This window comes from Blennius ocellaris, assembly GCF_963422515.1.
Source record: "Blennius ocellaris genome assembly, chromosome: 8".
Lineage (NCBI taxonomy): Eukaryota > Metazoa > Chordata > Actinopteri > Blenniiformes > Blenniidae > Blennius > Blennius ocellaris.
Genome location: NC_137657.1, coordinates 13,407,578 through 13,429,208, shown reverse-complemented (window position 1 = coordinate 13,429,208; position 21,631 = coordinate 13,407,578). Strand labels below are relative to the sequence as shown.

The window sequence follows — 21,631 nt, the reverse complement described above, 5'->3', positions numbered from 1 at the left end:
ATGTAACATCACAGAGTCAGACAGGACAGCAGCCTTGCTGAGCCAGGAGTCGACTGACGCCTTGGGCCATTTAAAGTCACCAGAGTCGATGGAAATCCCCCAAAACCTTCCCCATTGCAGACCTATTGCAGTTTTACTCATTGACTGAGACTTTTAAATTATTTATTAAGTTAATCAAAATTGTTATAACTTCCGGTAGTGCGTGGCACTTGTGGAGTATACTTCATTCTCACCAGATGTTTTGTTTTCTTTCCCCTCACTCTGACAAATGTCACCGGATCACTGAGAAACCCTCTTGTTATGATGTAGTTCAAATGAAATACACATTGCCCTGTAATGTCTAATGCCAAAATGAAACTCACTATAACAAGGATGGTTCTGTATAGATTGTCAACTCAAAAAAAAAAGAAAATATTCAGAGGAAGAAATTATGGTGAGATACTGTATTTATGCTATACTGAAGTTCAAGTGTTAATGTAGATTTTCATAGTCGTGGTGTTTAACCATCAAATGACTGCGCTGAGGTTATCAGAATCAGATTAGCATATGTTAGGGAAAAGTATCATAAGAAACCTACATAATCTAGCGTGGACTTGGAAAATTGGTAATATGAAGGATCCTCCTTCTGTATTCTGTTGAAAGAGGATAGATAGATAGATAGATAGATAGATAGATAGATAGATAGTTTGCCCGCAAACCTCAGCTTTGAAAGCTGCTGCCATACTGCATAATGTAATTTGCAGGGCGTGATTAAAGTGCAGTTCCCGGCGTCGGCCGCTGGGGGGCGACACAGGGCGGTGCTGCTGGTCCAGTGCGGATGGGCGTGGCCAGCGGTCGAGGGCTTCGCCTTGCGTGCAGCTCACTGACATTTTTGCGATTCCACTTGTCGGTTGACGGGTCTCTCAGCAACGCAGTCACTGCTTCGATTTATCCGGGAGTCTTGTTTTTTCCCCCCACTGCTGATCACATATCGGTAAGATGAAGCGTGACGTGTTCCACCGTGTGTTTGTTGTGTAAATAAATACTGGGGCGGTTTTTTTCTCTCCCCTCCCTCTCGTGCCCAATGGAGTCGTGACGTTATCGACCGAGCTAGCGTTAGCATGCGACTTTAGCCTCCTCGCGAACACCGTTCATCGATTATTTAATCGATCGTGTTTGTCAAGCGTTTCGATGCGGGGCTGCGATGTGTGAGGGTCGCTGCTTCCCGTCATTATGTTACCGGGAGGCTGGTTGAAGTGAAGCCGAGCAAAGTGCTCCGTCCTTGGCTTGATGGGGAGGAAGAGGGAGAAGAGGAAGAGGAGGGAGGGAGGGAGGGGGCGTCGAGCTTCTCAGTGGAAACTTAATTAGATTTTTGCTTTAAATGACGGACAGACACACATGGCACCAGTTTTTGTATTAAACCTGGCTTCTTTAAGTTTACTATTGACCATTTGATACCTTAATTCTGTCTTTTCAGATCCGTTAATTCACTTTTGATAATGAATACTATTGGAAATATCACGCTTTAACAACAAGCCTGTTCATAAGTCTCCACCAGTGGTCTGGATCAGTAATCGGCGATTTCCTGTTGATCCCCTCCTGAATGTAAATAGATTCTTGTTTCGTTGCTTTCTGGAAACTGACAAATGAGAATATTATTCTGAAAAAATAAGTGCCAGCTTTTCAAAACAATGTGACAACGATGGATTACTGAACAAAAATATATGAAATATTGTAATAAATTGAGACTTTTGTGAAGTTTATAATAGAATCGTGAAGAATAAAACCAAGAAGATTTGGAATATTTACGTTTTTGTTTAATACATGCAGAAATATGGAAGTTCAGTTTGAATTCAGTAATTAAGGACACATTTTTTTAAATTTTATTTAAATATTTAGACTTACCTGTATTGTTTGTGAAGTATACATTTATGAAGTGTGTGCGTGTCTGCGTGTGTGGGTGTGTGTGTGTGTGTGTGTGTGTAGGGGAGGTGGTGTCAATTCCACCTGTAGTGTTTTCTATGTGTATGGTAAAAAAAAAAAAAACGTATGAGCGAAGCAGCTTGTTGTGAATGAGTCTCTGATGTTATTCAGTTGGACATTTTATTTTCATATATATATGTTCTGAACCAACTCTTTTTCTCTAGTTAAAATGTCTGATGGGGTCTTTTTTTTGTCTTATATCAGGACTGAAGATGTTCTACACATGTGGACCCAACGAAGCCATGGTGGTCTCTGGTAATAAAACCGTACTGATTTCCCACGTTAACACAGGGAATTTAGAAAACCAGAATATTCCCTGGTATTAAAACCATTTAGCCACCGTAATGTTTTGTTTTTACTCGAAGCTTGGACGTCACCGTGCTAATGCGCTGCTGTAATCATCTTCCACTGAACCTTTGTGTACACTGACTGAGTGTCATGTGACTGCTGTAGTCATTGCACGTCCCTTGATGGATGAGATTGAGCAACATGTATTATCTGCCCGGATCGAGAGTGGAATTTTCCCAGTTGTAGTGTTTCTACTCAGGCTTGTCAGGATTAAATGACTTGTTTACTCTGTTGTAATTTTGTTTTGTGCCAGATAAAGTGAGTCCTTCCATCTAAAGTAATGAGTAACCTCCTGTTACTCAGTAGCAGTGTAATGTTTATGTTATGTGACCCCCCCCTCTCCTCTTTCAGGCTTTGGCCGTTCTCCACCGCTAATGATTGCTGGAGGACGAGTGTTTGTGTTACCATGTATTCAGCAGATCCAGAGGTGATCCCATTTTCTGTCTGCCGCCTTTGTCTGTATCTTATGATTATAACGTTGCTTTCAAGCCCAAACCATTCACATAAATATTTTGAAATTGTTGCAGTCTTGTTATAAATCTCATCCCCCTTTTCATTTCTTTACTGCTTCGGTCAGAATCACACTCAACACCCTGACTCTAAATGTGAAGAGTGACAAAGTGTACACCCGCCATGGCGTCCCCATCTCTGTGACTGGCATCGCACAGGTATGCTTGAAGATTTGGTCAAACCTGTTGCATTTGGGGGGAAAAGTAGCAGTTTGCAAAAAAAAAAAAAAAAAAACTGTCTGTGTGCGATCAGTCTTAATTCAAAGATGGATTGTGTCAGAGTACGGAGTGATGGGATTTACTAATAGTTTTAATTTGTTTATGTGCAGCTGTGGCAACTCTGATCAGTTTAACTGTCTGTAAAAAAAAAATGGAAAGAGAAATTTTATTCATTCATACTTTACCTCAAGATGTGATTAATTTGGAAAACATGCATGCTGATACACAATACTGGACAACAAGATAAAAAAAAATAATAAATAACGGGTGCACATATATTTCACAGAGGAAAAAAAGGCTTTGCATGTAAATAAACAAAAGGAAAATGGCGGATGAGATTGCCTTAGGCTAAGGATTGTGATCCTGAAAACAGGAATTTAGAATGGGATAAAAACATAAAAAAAAAAAAAAACATTGGACATGTGTTTTTAATTGTGGTAGAATGGACTCCATCTGTGAATATTGTTTTGCTCAGGTGAAGATCCAGGGCCAGAACAAGGAGATGTTGGCCACCGCCTGTCAGATGTTTATGGGCAAGTCGGAGCCTGAGATTGCCCAGATTGCACTGGAGACACTGGAGGGACATCAGAGAGCAATCATTGCCCATTTGACTGTGGAGGTCAGTGCGGCAACCTTCTCTAATCCGCACGCTTATTTCATTTACCTTTTTTTTTTAATGTTCTTTGCCGTCGTGGATTAACATCTGCGCCGCTTAATACGCAGATTGAATCTATTGACATGATGCAGAAGTGACTTCCTGTGAAATGTCTGAATGTTGATCTGCAGGAGATCTACCAGGACCGGAAGAAGTTCTCTGAGCAGGTCTTTAAGGTGGCCTCCTCCGACCTGGTCAACATGGGGATCGGCGTCGTCAGCTACACGCTCAAAGACGTCCACGACGATCAGGTGCGCTTCTTTCTTTTGACTCCGTGTTCTTTCAGCAAATGACAAATGACAGTTCCACTCCTGTTCCCGTGAGACCTCGTTTACATGAAAGCTCTCAGCCGTCGGTGGCTTCCTCTGTTACAGTAAGGCACTGAAGTGATTGATATTGACTGTGTCTGACTCAACAGACCGTCAGCCTCACTCGCAAAGACGGATGAGGGCTAAGTGCTTTCTGCTGCAACCACATCGTCGTCGTGCTTTCGTTTGTCTCGTGCTCCGCCGTCCTCCCGTCACGGCTCCTGTCTCACGGCGGGTTTCGTCTCTTTCACAGGACTACCTTCACTCGCTGGGTAAAGCCAGAACGGCCCAGGTGCAGAAGGATGCCAGGATTGGAGAGGCTCAATACAAACGTGACGCCGTCATCAGGGTACGTGATCAACATGTCTGTTATTGACAATGTGGGAGAAAAAAAAGAAAACATCTTTTGATTTCCTGTTTCTGTCCTGCGCCGCTCGCTCCACAGGAGGCCCACGCGATGCAGGAGAAGGTCTCGGCTCAGTACAAGAACGAGATTGAAATGGCAAAAGCCCAGCGAGACTACGAGCTGAAGAAAGCGGCTTATGATGTTGAGGTCAACACCAAGAAGGCCGAGTCAGAAATGGCCTATCAGCTTCAGGTAATGCCAGCTCTCCCGGGCTGCGAGTTCTTATTTCCTTCCAGTAGTTTTTTGTCACACTACTCGTGAAAAACCTTTGCTTGACGACGAGCTCCTCCGCCTCCCCGCGCCAGGTGGCAAAGACCAAGCAGCGCATCGAGGAGGAGAAGATGCAGGTCCAGGTGGTGGAGCGCACGCAGCAGATCCATCTGCAGGATCAGGAGATCATCCGCAAGGAGAACGAGCTGGAAGCTAAAGTCAAGAAGCCCGCCGACGCCGAGAAGTACCGCCTGGAGAGGCTGGCTGAGGCCCAGCGGTGAGCGCCGCCGTCCTATGTGCTTGATCTGTGAGACATTTGTCCCCCATAAAGACTTTTAGCGGAGACGCAAGCGGTGAGACCTTTCGTTTTTTTTCCTTTATAGCTTCTCCTTTGTGGCAGATCATCTCCCACATTGCTCTGCTGTTATTTTTCTTTTCCTGCTTGTTTTGACTAAGTTTGGACCTATTTGCCGTAACGCTCCGACACGTTCCACGACTTCCTCCACCAACGTGTCCAGCTCCCTCAGAGCTCCATCCAGTCACCACACCGTCCATGCAAAGCAGACAAAGCTCCACCAGCGGGGCGTTCTAGCATTTAACAGGGCAAACTGACTGCTCCTGTTTGCTCGTGGTCTTATTCTTAGTTGATCACATGGACCAACTGAAAGGTCAATCTGTTTGTGTGCAACTGGGCACACTTTTAAAGAGGATTTGAATAAATGAGCCCTGATAGAATGTTCAGTTGTGGAGAGCAGTTTGTTTGAAGCGTTTCTCTTGTGCCCTGCAGCCTGCAGCTCATCATGGAGGCCGAGGCCGAAGCAGAGTCCATCAGGGTGAGTGTCCTGTCACATGGTTTTTGGCTCCTTTCTTTCAGATGGTTTACAGTTGTAGTCGGAGTCCCGTCCATCGTCTGTGACTGCAACTCGCCTGTGTGTGTCAATGCAGATGAAGGGAGAGGCAGAGGCCTTTGCTCTGGAGGCCAAAGGTCGCGCCGAGGCCGAGCAGATGTCCAAAAAGGCCGAGGCGTTCGTCCAGTATAAAGAGGGCGCCATGGTGGACATGCTGCTGGAGAAACTGCCTCTGGTCAGTTTGTACCCGACGGAAAGGAATCGAGATAAAACGCACTCCTGATCAGCGGCGCAAGATTTTTCTCACGTTCCTCCGCTAAACGTCTCGGATGTTTCCCGTGGTGCAGATTGCAGAGGAGATCAGCAAGCCCCTGTCGAAGACGCAGAAGATCACCATGGTGTCCAGCGGTGGCTCAGAGGTCGGAGCGGCCAAACTGGCCGGAGAAGTGCTGGAAATCATGACCAGGCTGCCGTCCGCAGTGGAGAAGCTCACCGGAGTGGACATCTCCCAGGTACGCAGGATGACGCGCCGTTAAAAAAAAAATGCACGAGACAGAATAAGTCACCGCGTCTCCGTTTGTCCCGGCAGGCTACAAGATAAACAAACGGCCGTTGGTGTATGAAGAAGAGGGAGGAGGAATGTCTCCGAGCTCCACGTCTCCCCCTCGTGCCTGTAACCACTGTATTAACTCAGTAACGCCGTAGTCCTGTCTCATCTGTGTGGCCGCATGTGTTTCACTGTGTGTGTCTCTTTTGCCTCTTCCTCCTCCTCCTGAGACCATCGCCTCTCCCTTCAGTCTGTGTTCCTGGTTGAGGCTGTTGTGTTTAATGCTGCCAGTCACCTCAGAAACAGCCACAGGGAATGCAGCGAGTGATGATTCTTCTTTTTTTTTTTTATTCTTTTTTTTTTATGAATGACTATACCTCTGTGCATGAATAGACATTGCTTCCTCTGTTTTATATCTGACATTCTTTATGCAACTTTTTACAATGTGATTATCTTTATTATTTCTTGCATAGGAAGCGGGTTAAAAAAAACAAACAAAAAAAACCTAAACTTTTTTTTAGTTTAGTTTTTTTATTTTAACTTTTTTTTAAACATGAGAAAACTCTTCGGCTGCTGTGCCTTTCAACTCATTAACTGATGCAAAGCAATCCCACTAATTCAGGCCGCCCAGATGTGGAGATGTGGCCTGCTGCTTGACGAAATACTGCAACACACACACCTTCCCAGACGGTGTGCCTAAACCAGAGCTGCATTTTTCTCGTGTTTGACGAGATCAGAGAGCAAACACTAATGCATAGTTGACTTTTTTTCCTTCCTCGTGTGTCGTCTGACTGAGCGCTGATCACCCCAGTTGGAGACGTTGTTGTTGTTGTTGTTGACGGTCAGGCTCATGTGTATGTTGTTGGGTCGGGTTTGTCTCACAGCGAGGCTGAAGTTTAGTCGTCGTCGTTTGGGGTAACTGACTCCATCGCTGCGAGTGGAAGATTGACTTTTGTCTCACGATGGAGGCGGAGGAAGTCGTCGGTGGGAACGAGCAACGTGGGTTTTCATGTTTCGAAGCAGCGGAAGTTTGGTGGGGGGAAAAAAAGTGACGTTGACCTATAATCTGTGCTGCAGTCTTCTCTCCTGTGCTGTTCTCGTCGCGACCTGTTGCTGTGTTTGGGGAAACTGAGAAGGATCACTGACTAACTCACTAACCAGCCTGCTGCTTTGATGTGCTTCCTGCCTTTGTGCTCAGAATCACTAATTTGACAAGAGTATGATATCAGATATACTGAATTTCTATATTTGGCTGATTTTAGCACTTGTAGTTTTAGAGCTTTTTGTATGTATTGTTGAGAGTTTAGATTCTATGTTTGTGCCCCCCCCTGCCCCTCCCTCCCCCTCCACGACTTTTCACTAACTGTCCAATACTTTCCAGTTCCAGAGCCTTATACATTCTGTTACCGCCAAGTGCCTGGTTTAGAAACCTCTGTCTGCTGTTAAGCCTTTTCAAACCTTCTTTCTGTCAGGGATTATTTCCTCTTATTCATCCGATCTAAAGCCATTGGTCATCACTTTTGATGGCTGTAAGAAGAAAGCCAAATTAGCCACAACTCCTTTTTGTAAATTCTTGTTACTAATACTTTTCTTCAAAGAAATGGTTGCATGATTATGCTTAAGTTGTTTAAAAAAAAGTGTGCAAGTTGTATCAATTATCGCTGAAGATCTGTAGTGAACATAATAAAATATTCTGTAAACATGAACTGGAACTCTTGTTTTTTCTGAATCATGAGCATTTTCAGTAACTACTTGGGTTTTATGCACTGAAACTAGAAGAAAACTGAGTTTTCTCTCAAAGTTACTGTTCCTTTTTTTTTTTTTTACTGTCCTGCTAAATGGAGATGAAATTTGGGAACTGAACTGAAAGACATGTAACCCCTCTGCTCTCCAGTGTAGAAAGTCTCTTATTATGGTTTGAAATGTCCAAATCTAATTTTGCCACTAAAACGAACCTTTTTTATTTTTTGCTTGTGTTCACACATCCACTAATACAACACTGATTTCACTTATCACAACGGAACACCCACATTTATTTATTTGAAAAGGTTACCTTTATTAAAACATCTACAAAAATAGACAACACATTGAATTACAATAGCATCAAGGTAGCAAGCGTTCTACAGAGACACAGAAGACCCCAAATGTAACGAGAGATTTCGATATATTAGTGAAGGAAATTACAATTCTGTCTTTAAAATATGTACAAACAGTAATGTTCAGCTTCAAAGACACAAAAGGGCGAAATCAAACATCAAGGAGAGTCTAAGTAAATACAGTATTTATATATGTATATAAAAAATATGGGTTTAGTTGAACTACAGTGTATCAAAAAAAAAAAAAAAAGGATTTAAATGGCACATCCATTCACAAAGAGTAAACGTGTAACTTCATAATCATCTCGGGGCTGATCTGCAGTCAGAGATGGAGAAGCATCATCTTCATTTTTGAACGTGGGACCAGTCCAAGCATTCAGATGGCCGGGTGAGTAAACATCTCCCAACACACTGACGCTTTTCAAGACAAAACATCAAAATCTTTGAAATGACTGAAGGATATTTTAAAGACCAAGAAGAAAAAAAGAAAAAGTGAAAACTAATAATGGGACCTTTTAACTTGCTGGGGGAGCCTGTTAAAAGTTGAACAGATTGAGTCAAATCTGATCTCTCCTGGAAAAGCACTTGCAAGTAAAATGCATTGGCCTCCACAGGGACAGGAATCATATGGACCAAGGCCCGTCACAGAGGAGCTTCTTTGCGGTCGGGGATTTACACATGAAGGGTTTAAAGTGCAGCTGGCTGTGGAATTTTATCCTCCGTGACCCGAGTCACAGCCCGAATACAAAAATATCAGTTATTCACCACTGATGACACCTGAGCAGGTGCATTTGAAGAAGTCCCGTCCACGGCAGGATCGTCTCTCCGCTTTGCCAGAGACGTTTGTGGGTTGCGTCTCTCTCTCCTTTTTTTTTTTTTCTCTCTCTCTCTCTGGAGGCTGAGAAGTCCGTTTGGCACGCCGTGCGCAGGTTTTATTTTCCTCTGGGGCTCAAAGACGAAAGAGTTCAGACACTTCCGGGACTTGTTTGACCGGAAGAAGGGAAATAAATGAGTGGCTGCTGGTGAACGTCACACCGAGACGCTGTTCATGTCACGTGACAACAAAGTAAGATCTTTTGCTCAGGTTTTTTTTTGTTTGTTTGGTTGGTTTTTTTTAGACAGCTGAGCTTGTGATCCTCCACTTCTGTGTGCGGGGATCTCTTCTTACACTGCGGGAATTTCACTGGGCCAGAGGGTCTGTAGCTGGGAGCAATCCTACATATGATTAATACAAAGACAATCCCTTTGTGCCGTTTGATCTCACAACAACAGGTGCTCTTGTTTGTGTGTTACCCTGCATGTCGCATTTGAGATGCTGGTTAAAAAAAAAGTTGTTAAACTTTTAGCAACTTTGCCAGGGTCAGAGTTGAGGAGATTTTCTGTGATTCAGCATGCTACACCGTTACCTTTACAGCGCTAATCAGCAGCAGCACACACCATCATTGATTGTAAAAAAAAACAAAAAAACTGAGAAAAGAGAAACTTTCTATGCAGACTGCGCCCACCACCACCACCAACAACACCACCACCACCCACAGTAAAATGTAGCTCGGACCGATCAGAAACTGTGATTATTTTCAGACCTGGGGCCTGACATAGAAGCAAAAAAAAACCGAACCAGCGGTCTCTCAGCCCCCGTATGCCCAAAAAGTGAAAAAAAAAAAAAAAGCGAGCAACCCACTCTCATTTCCCATCTGACCCGTGTGTGCAACTTCCATCACCTCCACTACCACCGCAGCAAGGCTGTGAGAAAGTACAAAACATTCTCTCTCTTTCACGTTTCTCCTCATCCAGCCTCCCCCGCCATCACCATCACCACCACCACCACCATCATTCACACCATGTTCATGGCGTCCTCGGTGAGGAAGGAGTGCATGTCAGCGAAGGAGGGGCGGAGCTTGCAGTCTCTGTTCCAGCAGCTCAACATGAGCTCGTAGAGACCCTGAGGACACACGGCCGGCTTGCTCAGGTACACCTGCAGGACAGAGGCACAGATGACTATTGGAGGTGTTCCAGTATGGAACTGTCAGGTGCATTTTTATATCATGACCACCAGATGGCAGTATATATATATATGTGTGTGTGTGTGTGTGTGTGTATATATATATATATATTTATATCATGACCACCAGATGGCAGTAGATATATATATATATATATATATATATATATATATATATATATATACACACACACACACACACATACACACACACACACACACACACATACATATACATATATATATATAGTGTTTTGTGATGGTTAATATTAGCACCGTGGGTTGAAATGCAGAAACGCACCTGTCTGCCCTGGTCTCTGAAGAACTCCCCAGCGTTGTCGATGACTTGCTCGTCTGTGAGGTTGGAGTACGGCTGCTCCTGACAGACGCTCAGCATCTCCCACAGCGTGACTCCGAAAGCCCACACGTCACTGGCTGTTGTGAACTTGCCCTGAGAAAACGCACCAGGAGCAACCACCGACAGTCACCTTCATTTCCGTCATCACCACCACCACCACCGTCGCTATTAAACTCGTTGTGAACACTATCAACAAAATAGGCCATATCTCAAAGATTGCTTTTATTACTTTCTGATTGATATACTGGTAATATGCTGAACTGCATTCATGTGCTAGAAAATATGACTGGGATTTTGAATAAAAATGGGCATTTTAAAGTTAAAAAAAAAAAAAAAAAAAATGCCTCAAACTCTATTACATCATTCATTTCTACACACATAAACACACAGCCCTGCCTCCTCACCATAAGTATGCACTCCCAGGCCATCCAGCGTATCGGCAGCACGGCTCTGCCCTGGATCCTGTAGTAGTCTCCAGCGTACAAGTTTCTGCTCATGCCAAAGTCTGCGATCTTGATGTGACGCTCGCCACCTGGGTCCTCCGCGCTGTCACCCTTCTCGCCCCCGACCAGACAGTTACGCGTGGCCAGATCTCGGTGCACGAAGTTGAGGGATGAGAGGAACTTCATTCCCGAAGCAATCTGACTGGCCATAGAGATGAGTGCCGGGTAACTTTGGGGAGAAGACCGCAAGAGGAAAGACGTCATTAATAACTGCTGGTGTGTGTGTGTGTGCGTCTTTTCTGTGGGTGTGCAGTCGTTCACAGTGCTCACCTGATGGTTGGAGAATTGTGTGAAGGCCCGGTTTTGTCCAAGAGCACTCGGTGAGACAGGTACTGGTTCAGGTCCCCACACTCCATGTACTCTGTGACCATACAGAGGGGGTCACTGCTCACACACACTCCCAGCAGCCGGATGATGTTCGGGTCCTTCAAGCGTGACAGGATCTTCACTTCTTTCAGGAAGTCATTTCTAAAGAACGAGAACAAGAAACATGAGAAAACGTCTGAGAGATGGAGTTCCACGGAAGAGCAGAAAAACCTTGAAAGAAAGAACTAAAGGAAGGAAGCAGAGTCTGGAAAAACAAGCTTAAACTGAAGATATTATCAAGCAACTCTTGACCTCACCACTGAATTAAGAGGAATGTTGCCATTTCTTCTAAGCATCACCAATAAAGCCTGCAGGTCAAAGTGACTTTCAGCACTTCTGCCTCCATTGATTTGTTTTGTGGGTCAGTGTGTTTGTCTCACAACAGCTCTCCCATAAAACACCTTGGAAACTTGAGCTCATGCATGCTGAAGTTACCCACTCAATGCATTGCTCAGAGAGAGGCAGACTCAATAGACAGCTGGGGGAGAGACAAAGAAGTGTTTTCTTTGGAGCCAAAAGGTCAAACCAGGGCTGTAATGTGAGATTATAGGAAACCTCTGGTCAGATCAATGAGTAACACATTTACTACCTAAAATACGACTTGGTTATTAGTTAGCTTGGATTTGTTCCAACCTCCTGCAGCTCTAAATTGGATAAAGCCGCAAAGGTGATGCCTTCTAAAAAGGCACATATAACATAATTATTTGATCAATAAGCAAAAGTTAAAAAGTTTTGGAGGAAACTTTCGAGTTCGGGTTAGTTAAGGAACTTTTATGCCACGGTACAACACATTTCACTGTCTTGTAGCTAAATTACTTCTGGGTAGGTGCAACTGCAGATATCATTTTAAATTACAAGAAAATAACTCAAGACAACTTGTTGTCCTTGATTTGCTTTAAATGAATCAATGAATAAACGACTGAGATAAGTTGAAACATTTAGTACAACTTGCAAGGACTTTCTTAATTCACAACAGTCTAATTGTTTCATATGTGAGATCCCCTGACTTCCCTTGTCTGACCAAACAACCAGTGAATCCAGTCGTAGTCCATTACACTACTAATAATCATACTACTGGAACAAAGAAGACATTATCAGTGGAGTAGAGGATCACACATATTTCGTTTGCAAAGAGTAAATTTGACAAAATATTGTCTAATATTTCCACAACACCGTGATGAGAGAATAGGCTGCAGTTCAATGGGTGTGAAAGCAGAGAAAAGCTGTAAAAACAGAGAGCAAAACTGTGAATCACACAGACGCGTTACGGACCTGGCGTTCTTGGAGGCGTCTGGCCGCAGTATCTTCACCGCGACCAGAAGGGGGCGACCTTTTCTCACATTGAAGGGAAACTCCAGGTTTGGGAGGTCCTGAGGGCTCTCAATTTCACACAGGTGCACCTTTTTTCATGAGCGAGAGAGAGAGAGGGGAAAAAAAGTACGCAGCTGAAGCACAGTCATCACCTCCACAACCTCAAGCACACACAATATTCATGATCCATCGCCGCACCTCCCCAAACTGCCCCTCTCCCAGCTTCTCTTTGAAGATCAGACACTGGCGAGGCAGCTCAGGCAGCGGCGAGGCGTCGGCCCCGGGGCTCGATGAGGTCAGGGCGGGCACGGCGTAGGTGTTGTTCCCGCTCACGCCTTGCAGGCTCACGATGTCGGCCTCGGCGTAGTGGGGGACGCTCGGGGGCAGCGGGGGCGACACGGGAGGGGACAGTGAGGGGTAAGGAGGGGAGCCGGGGTAAGGGGGAGGCTCCTCGTGCGCCGGGGTGAAACCTTTCTCCATGTCCATGTCCAAACCACAAGCTGGTGAGAAGAGGAAAGGGCAGGCGGTGGATTAAACAGAGAAATAACTGTGAGAGCCGAGACGTTTGTTTACAAGCACCCTCATTGTGGTTTTTAATACCAAGACTTCATCTGTGAATGAAACAAACGACGTCGTCTTGATGCGAAGGGATAGTTTGTTCTGAGGGAATTTCACGTGAAAATAAAACTCTTTTGCATTTCCTTGTTGAGTTTTGTGCATGAAATAGAGGCGACACACCAGGGTGCCATTATATCCTCAATAAAAACAGATCTGCCAACTCAAACACATCGAGAGTGAAAGTTTTGCAGTTTGTTCTGAGATCACAAGCAATAAACTTCAGTTGAAGTTGGACTTCCGAGAAAGATCACATGAAAAGATTTGGTTTTCAGTGACTGTTGGGATCTCGGCAATAATAAGCAGCTTTATAGTCACAATATTTCACCTTGAAAGAAGAAATGTGTGGTGAGAGCCTGCAACTGTCATACCTGCTGAACGTAAGGTTGTCCACTATAGTATAAAATGTGTCCTTCAACAGAACGTATATTATGAATCTTAGCTTTAGAATACTTTATAATCATAATTTTGCATTAACACAATTACAAGAGATGAAGCATGCTTTGAAAAAGGAACATGTTCCTCCCCTCTTACATGTTTATTGATAAATTGCCACCAGCACAAACCTGAAACCAAAAAAAAAAAAAATCTAATACAGATAAATGTAGTTGTTTTCATGCTGTGGAGAATCATTTACAACTGTAGATGAGACGGTGACTGTCCTGTCCGGAGCTATGAGCCGATTCATCTGTGCAGGTTGAGCTGAGTAGGAATAATTCAGATGTAATCAATTTTTAAAAAAAGAAGCCATTAAAACATGGTAGATTTAGCCAATTCAGAGTGATGGTGAAGGTTGTTAAAAGACCTTGTCCTGATGAAACGTGAATTACTCCGCTGTCTATCACAAAGTTACCAGTTTTCCTGAGAGACACATAATTGCCTCTATTAAAAGCGTCAAAGTAAAAAAAAAAAAAAGGTATAATAAACTGTATTTCTGTGTGATGAATTGTATTACACCAAGTGTTAAGAACATTAAGACCACCAGCATTAAGGGTCCCACTTCATCTACCAAAACACCCCTGAGCCATAATTAGCATTCGCCAAAGCTGGAATTCTGTACAACATTAATACAACTATGGGCATATTATTAAGACACAACTAAGAAATAGTTCAAAGCAATGGTATTCCATGGCTACTCTGAAATATAAGTACTATTTGATAACTAGTAGTGCTGCTCACATTTCATAGAAGTAACTGTAATCAAGTACAAATTTTTGACGTCTCGCTCATCACTGACTGGTAGTTTACAGAAATAAGAGAATATATGAAGGCTCAGTTTTAGTAGAGTAGAAAGTAAGTAGTAACAAATTCTGTGATGAATTAATAGTTATGGATGTTTTACTTTGGGATATTTGAGTTGTTAGCATATTATTGTATGTATGTATGTATGTATGTATGTATGTATGTATGTATGTATGTATGTATGTATGTATGTATGTATGTATGTATGTATGTATGTGATGCAGTACAATTGACACCATGTATCCTACTTTACAACTTTTAAAACCATAATAACGTCAGTATACCAACATATTGAAATATTATGGTAACACTGGTGACCCGTCCAGATCGTACACTGCCCTCACAAATAGTTAGCTGGGATTGGCTGCAGCAACCCGTGACCCTGAACAGGATAACACAGCATAGAAGATGGATGGATTATAATCTCTTGATCTTCCAAGTCTGTAGCCAAAAACCTTATTCTTTTAAAAAAGAATAAAAAAATCCTGCTTTATATCTACATTTGTTCACAAAACAAATTGAAATAATGCAGCTTTTATATACTCTAATGTGTGTGTAATAAATGTGCTATCAATGTGGATGCTTGAAGCAGGAAAAGTCAATAAAATGTCAGAAAAAAAAGTAAATAATATTACAACAATACTTTAATTTTACTTGCAACTGAGTTCAATTTATGCACCGTAATGTGAGTGTAGATGTATTTGTGTACAATATTTAAAATGTTTTTAACCTTTGATTCCTGGATTGTATTCGTAGTACTTCATGTGTCTACGTCCTCAGGTGGTTTGAGTTGAATTTTAGTCTTCTGATGTTTTTAGCAGGTTGGTGTCACTCTTACTCACTCATTAGAAAAAAAAGAAGGGAATATGATATAAAAAGACAACAAAAATCAACTGATTAGTTACTTTCTTGGTCAGTGGGAATTTTTTTTTCCTTTTAATTCCCAGAGTTAAACCATTCCTTTGCACAAGGCAGAGCTATTTCAGTGGCGAGTGAAGGAGAGCGACTTGATCTGTGAGTCGGAAGAAGAGCAGATGAAAGCCAGACGCATGCAAAGACCCAGTCACACCTGGGAAGAGGTTTGTACGACTCCACTCGTGCCGCCCCACCACAGTGTTTCTAGAGCAGGTAGAGAAGAGCCGGCGGGGCGGGGGGGGGGGGGGGGTCCTGACTGAGCGGGCCCAGTCTGAGCTCTCTTACCCTGCGGCACATTGAGGCTCTTTTCTGGAGCCTGTGCGGAGCTGGAGACGACTACGGCTCTGGAGCCTTTTCTGTGATCTGGCTCGAGCGGGTGACTGGTGGGGCTGTTTAGCAGCAAGGCTGGGACGACATGTACATATGAACACAAACACACACATCCACAGAAAGACACACAGGACGAGGTTTTGTCACCACAGACGGGTCATACGAAGGAATACTCGCAACAAAACACGACAGCAACCATTAACATGACACTGTTAGCATATCAGTAGTCAAACACAAGGATGGAGGAGTTGCACGGACACAATGGAACACAGAACACAGGCACATTAAAAGAAACAGGCAAGTTAAAACTCAGGCCACAACCAAACACAACAAACACCAGTGGATAAAATAATGTTTCTGTTACTTATGTTATTTCAAACTCACACAGCCGCCTTGTAAAAACTGGCATGCCGACCTCCTGTGGTACCACGCAGGCGGAGGAATGCCTTTTCCTTGCTTTACTTTCCCTCGCTCATCTCTTTTCCTCAGAACAATAGCTCTTTTGTGCCCCCTCTGTCAAGTGCATCTTCATAAAGGCACTCTTCCTCACCGGGTGTTTGGTTTGATTTACTCGTGTTTGGCGTGGTGAAATACCACTGTAATACCCTTGTGTATGTGATATGCATACCCCCCCCCCCCCCCCCCCCACCCCCCCCTCCTGCTGATTCTCCTCTCTGAACACATTTGCTTGTTGATATGATCAACAGTGTGCAAATGCAGAAACATAAGCGTGCAGACAAAGGAATCCATATATGCTGGGAGCAATTTAAACACGGTACATATGGGGGTTTGCACTGTTCCGCGTTTTCCACTGAAGCCATGCCAGCTGTTTGTGGCGTGTTTTACTGCATGTTTTATGTCAAGCTACTTCATGTTGCTAAACAATACGTCCTTTCTTGGGCTGGCCCACTCAATTTATGAGTTTCAAACAAAGTACATGAGATCCCTGTGGTTCTCCGTGTTCAGAACTTACCCGTGCTGTCCCTGTGATCTCTGGGCCGCAGCAGAGCACTGGGCTCCTGGTACTCCCCTTCTCCCTCTCTGTCGTGGTCGCGGTCGTCCGGGAAAGTGTGAATTCGCTGGTAGCGGCTCGAGTAGCTGTGGGTGTTGTTGATGACCACGTTGTCCGACGGCACCGAGAGGTGCACTCGCAGCTCGTCACTGGACAGACTGCCTTGAGCCTGGCGGGGCAGAGAACTCACATCAATACAGGTGATGGAAACACGCCAGTTGAAGTTTAGTAGACGTGTGATCAAAGTGCTCAAAGTGTAACAGACTGTAATCTTTGAGCAATTAGCAGTAAATGTAAAAGGACTCCCATTTCCAGATGGAGATTCAGGACGGCTCTGCCAAATAACTGGCAGTAGTTATCTCAGGCTACTATCTATCACTTACAATTGGTTTAAGGGGGCGATTGAGCTAAATCAAGCACGTAAACATTTCTTACTTAGGGCCATTTTATTTTGCAGGATGTAGCGCCCCCCTCCAAAACCGTTAATAACAGGATGATATATCGACAGTGTGGATTACTGGACACATTGTTCATTGCTTGTGGACAGTTTTTCAAATGTCCTTCTGTGTAAGACCCGAGTAAATCCATACCACATTTTATTTGCTTTCACATTAACAGATGAGAAAGATGATAAGCTAATAAATGGATGTATAATAACATGGACAAACAAGGGGCACACGCACACACAGAGGCAGACAACCACACCCGCTCACATTCACACCTACAATTTAAAGACAGTAATTAACCTAGAAACCATGTTTTGTGGGAGGAAACCAGAGAACATGGGGTCAACATGCAATCTCCAACCAAAAAAAGCTTTTCATTGCTATCAGAACTGAATCAGGCTTTAACTTATCCCCCTGTGACCCATGTTGGTTTATACTGTCTTCATTCAATTTCAATTATGATTTTATCTCACGACAAACTAGACTTGTTGGCAAAATTCTATTTAAATGTGTTAAAGACAGCATCAGAAACAAGTCACACAGTTTTAAAACGGAATTATGTGCAACGTCTACTCATAACATCTCAATGTCAATATGAGACAAAATCATGTAAAAGTACAATTTATTGTAAATGCAGTAGGGTGATATATTTAGAAGCAACTGGAAGAAACATGAGTCTGAATCTGTTCACAGAAATTATTCATTTAATTTTACCTGACATGCTTCGGTATTAATGGATTCTGTTTTTTTTAAGCACGACATTCACTGGGGTGACGCCCACTACTTAAAAAAAAAAAGATACCTTCTCCTTTTCCTCATGTACTTCCCAGGAGAGCAACCTGATCCTCTTAGTGTATTTTCTTCCACAGCACTGTTAAGCTATGTTTATACATTTTCTTCTCCGCCTGAACTTAACTTAATCGTTACAGGAATACATAAAGATGATAAAATATATGGATTTATTCCCGTCGTTTTTAAATTATGTAGCGGCTGCAGACGTATGCAGAAAGTCTGACAGATTATTTAATTTTGAATTCTTATAGAACTAAATAGATGGAAATGTAAGAAACTAGCGGGCTCTCATTAAACAATGAGGCTGACAACACAAAAAAATACCATGTAAGTCATTATTTATATAATATACATCTTGAAATCTGAGTTACAATTTCTTCCAAAGGCAGATCACAAACCACGACAAATATTTTTCACAAAATAGTCCATGTAACTCGTGTTCAAACAAACACAAACTGACAAAGGTCTACTTACACCTGAAGTGCTAAAAATGACAAGGTGAAAGTAGATCCGTGATGCAGATTAATGACATTCATTAAGAATTCATGTAATCTGGGTTTAGGCAAAACATAAACAGGAGCTGACAGGTGGCTTATTACTTCTGGCTGTTTGTTGGCATCTTTCCTTTGCATTGATAAAAGACCTGCGGCATCAAACACCTGCAGGGCATATGTGTGCATCTCAAGGAAGCAAGCTGTGCACATTAATGCGCACGGTTCAACGGCAATAACTCACCTTTGAACAGCATAACCCCAAGCATCGTCGTCACCGGGGACCGGAACCGCACATTAAACGTACAAATTACCAAACGACAGGTTGCAAGTGACCTCTGAGCGTACCTTTCCTAAGATCTTCTTCCAGTACTGCCTCCAAAGAATGACGGCGATCACAGCCAGCAGCAGCAAGATGATGCCGACCAGGCAGCCGATTAAAATAGCTGTATTGCTGCTGTCGTCTTTGGCCACGGGAAGTCCCGCCCTCGAAGTGACACCGGCAAATTCAGGCCCTGGAGAATGCAAACAAGGGGACGAAACATTAGGCACGCATGTCTCTGCATGCACGATTACCTCAAATCTGCTGCTATTTGAGGCCCTGATGTGTGTGTATCACTATGCAGCGCCGCGCCTCGACGTGTGGGTTGTGTACACACGCACGCTGGGATGCACTGTTGAGTCTGACTGGCTCTTTCAGCAGACACGCAGGTCACACGCCAACATAGTTTAATTGAGCTTAAGGACTAACGGATGGGAATAGGTGTGTGTGAGTGCACATTTAGTATGCTCAGAAAGACTGGACAGCTTCTACCAGCCCACTGATTTGAACACAGCGTGTAAACACTTCTCGGGGTTCAAAATCACTCAGTTATATATACTTCCTTCCTGTGAAGGTCAAATTGTAACGTGTTATTTAAGTTTTCACTTAGATGTGAAACCTGCGCATGTATAAACTCATGAAGCCGTTTTTTTTTTTTACAGGCTCAATGTGTCAGTTTAGAAGGCCCAACCAATAAGACATGCACACCAAACGAGGTGGATTTATGTGCAGGTGAGCACATAAATACATTATTAATAAAAAATTGAAATTGAGAACCCTCACTAATATAGACCAGCCAGTCAATTATTTACAGACATTGTCAGAATGCCAATAAATGAACCTAAACAAAGCCGTCCAACAACACACAAGCAGCAAACATGCCACAGAAAACCATTTCCATTTCTCTAAAAAAAAAGGCCTGCTATTGTTTAGCAGATTCGCCAAGAGTCGGTTCGAGAAAGAAACGCATGCAAGCTTGTGAGACCACAGGAAGCCAAGTTGTTATTCTACATAAATAAAATTTACTACAGCTCTGTTACTGTTTTTTTCCTCGAGCTGTATATCTGCAAACCCAGGGGAGGAAGCCCATTGCCAAAGCCTGTCCCTGTAATCTCTCCTCCGCTCTACTTCATACTCTCCACTGAGCAGTGGGACACTTTTAAGACGCTGGCGGATCGCCAGAGCAGATGGAGCGAGCTCCCCAACCCTTCTTCGCTTCATCTCCCTACTTTTGTTTTGGTCTCTCACCTGACAGCGTCCAGTTACCAGTGGTGTCCATCATGAAGGTGGTGCTGAGAGGTTCTGGAGGAGCGGGAGGGGGGGGGGGGATGCACAAAGGAGGAATGGGTGAGAAAAGAGATGACGAAGGGAGTGATGAAAAGAAGAAATCATGGATAGCAGGATGTGAAGCGTTTTGTGGTTTTCTTGTCAATCTTCGTGAAAATTTCCAAAGCTTTACGCCATTGTTATAAATCGTGACTTGGAAACTAAATGTTTCCACCTGTAATTTCGGGCCAGATTCTTCCTGCCTTCAAATGAAATGTGCGTGACGGGAATCTGGCACTGCCTCGGGTTGAGAGCTTAAATAATGAGAGCTCGTCAATCACAGGCCTCCTTTGGCATTTGCTTTGGACGGGACAAATTCACACCGTCAACATGCTCACACTCAGCACAACTGGATAAAAAGGAGATGGGCGCCGAGAAGAAAGATGATGACCGAGAGATCAGCGGACTCAAAAAAAAGACTTGAGGAGGAAGTGAGAGGGAGAGAGGACAAGGGGTGAAAAGAGGGAGGGGACATTGCTCTGGCAGTGAGGCAGACAAGGACAGGGAGCAGGGGACGATGAGCAGAAACTCACCTGAGGGTCTGGTGGTGTCGTTTGTGGGGCTGCGCGTCGACGTGGGGGCGGAGGAAGTGAGGTTAACAAGAGGAGAGTAACTGGAGTCAGCTGGAGGATTGGGACGAAATGAATGGGTGTCCGTGCCATCGTTCCCGAATGGCTCTGAGAAAATGAAAAGGAAGCAAGAGAGAGAAAAATGTTTAAATCAAAACAAATAGGAATACCAGATATCCAACCTGGAAGGTCTTTGGGTAGACCGACGCTGCTGCATTCACACCGACCCCACACCCACTATGAGGGGTTAAAATTAGCAGGTTGCTGGGTCAGTGTGAAAACAGCTTAAGATGCCTGACTGCAGTTATATTCACACAACGTCAGACTGGATAGAAATATCCACGTTCTTATAAACTGTTAGATCATTTATGATGTCTGAAAGATGAAAACATTTCCAGAGATCAGAGAAATTCAGCTCCATATATAGATACTACTCAATCTGTTGGCCTCCATTACATAAACAGCATGACCATTTAATGGCAAAAACGATTCTCCAGAATATCGCAGTCATGACTGAATCTTTCAGTACCGTGAAAAAAAAAAAGTAATATTGAAGAACTGTCATATATTGGCTTTTACTTTAAAAAAAAAAAAAAAAAAAGGGCAGATGCATTCACTCACTGCACGTTTTAAAAAATTCTACATTCATAAAATTTGAATAAAATCCGAGTCATCTAACGTCTGCTGTTTTCTGTGTGTGTATGACTAAAAGATAACACAGGAGCAGAGTTCAGAGCTGGAGGGAGTTCAGTTTCTGAAAGCTGCAGGCTGCTGCGAGCATGCAGGGCTCATGTTTGTTGATTCAGCCTGATTGACCAAATGTTGATATGGACCCCCTTGATGTGAGAGATGCGTCATGGACATATATGACTGGAGGCTGTGGGGAATATCTGAGTGGAAAACGACTATGTGCCTGTCTGGAT

At 43.5% G+C, this 21,631-nt stretch overlaps 2 protein-coding genes across 4 annotated transcripts in view; one reads left to right on the top strand and one right to left on the bottom strand.

Annotated features, from left to right (window-relative positions):
- The first annotated feature begins 839 nt into the window (after positions 1-839).
- flot1b (flotillin 1b) lies at positions 840-7,718 on the top strand. Of its 2 annotated transcripts, XM_080501665.1 has the most exons (14): positions 840-973; positions 1,457-1,584; positions 2,167-2,217; positions 2,662-2,737; positions 2,888-2,978; positions 3,514-3,657; positions 3,825-3,944; positions 4,255-4,350; positions 4,447-4,599; positions 4,713-4,894; positions 5,405-5,450; positions 5,563-5,700; positions 5,813-5,977; positions 6,055-7,718. In XM_080501665.1, exons 3-14 carry the CDS (start codon positions 2,175-2,177, stop codon positions 6,064-6,066), a joined length of 1,266 nt encoding a protein of 421 aa, XP_080357791.1. In that variant the 5' UTR covers positions 840-973; positions 1,457-1,584; positions 2,167-2,174; the 3' UTR covers positions 6,067-7,718. The 2 variants fall into 2 exon arrangements, with proteins under 2 accessions (XP_080357791.1, XP_080357790.1); XM_080501664.1 differs by lacking the exon at positions 1,457-1,584.
- Positions 7,719-8,098: 380 nt separating this feature from the next.
- Positions 8,099-21,631, bottom strand: part of ddr1 (discoidin domain receptor tyrosine kinase 1) — a 53,769-nt gene continuing 40,236 nt past the window's right edge. Inside the window, exons 10-20 of one of the 2 annotated variants that reach the window (XM_080501454.1) lie at positions 20,673-20,816; positions 20,062-20,115; positions 18,840-19,006; positions 16,724-16,931; positions 15,706-15,825; positions 12,847-13,148; positions 12,610-12,737; positions 11,242-11,439; positions 10,873-11,140; positions 10,412-10,561; positions 8,099-10,083 (exon numbers count right to left, since the gene is read on the bottom strand). In XM_080501454.1, the coding sequence (XP_080357580.1) occupies positions 9,943-10,083; positions 10,412-10,561; positions 10,873-11,140; positions 11,242-11,439; positions 12,610-12,737; positions 12,847-13,148; positions 15,706-15,825; positions 16,724-16,931; positions 18,840-19,006; positions 20,062-20,115; positions 20,673-20,816 (1,880 nt within the window). In that variant the 3' untranslated portion in view covers positions 8,099-9,942. The remainder of the gene's footprint in view (positions 10,084-10,411; positions 10,562-10,872; positions 11,141-11,241; positions 11,440-12,609; positions 12,738-12,846; positions 13,149-15,705; positions 15,826-16,723; positions 16,932-18,839; positions 19,007-20,061; positions 20,116-20,672; positions 20,817-21,631) is intronic. The other variant, XM_080501455.1, reaches the window with a different exon arrangement.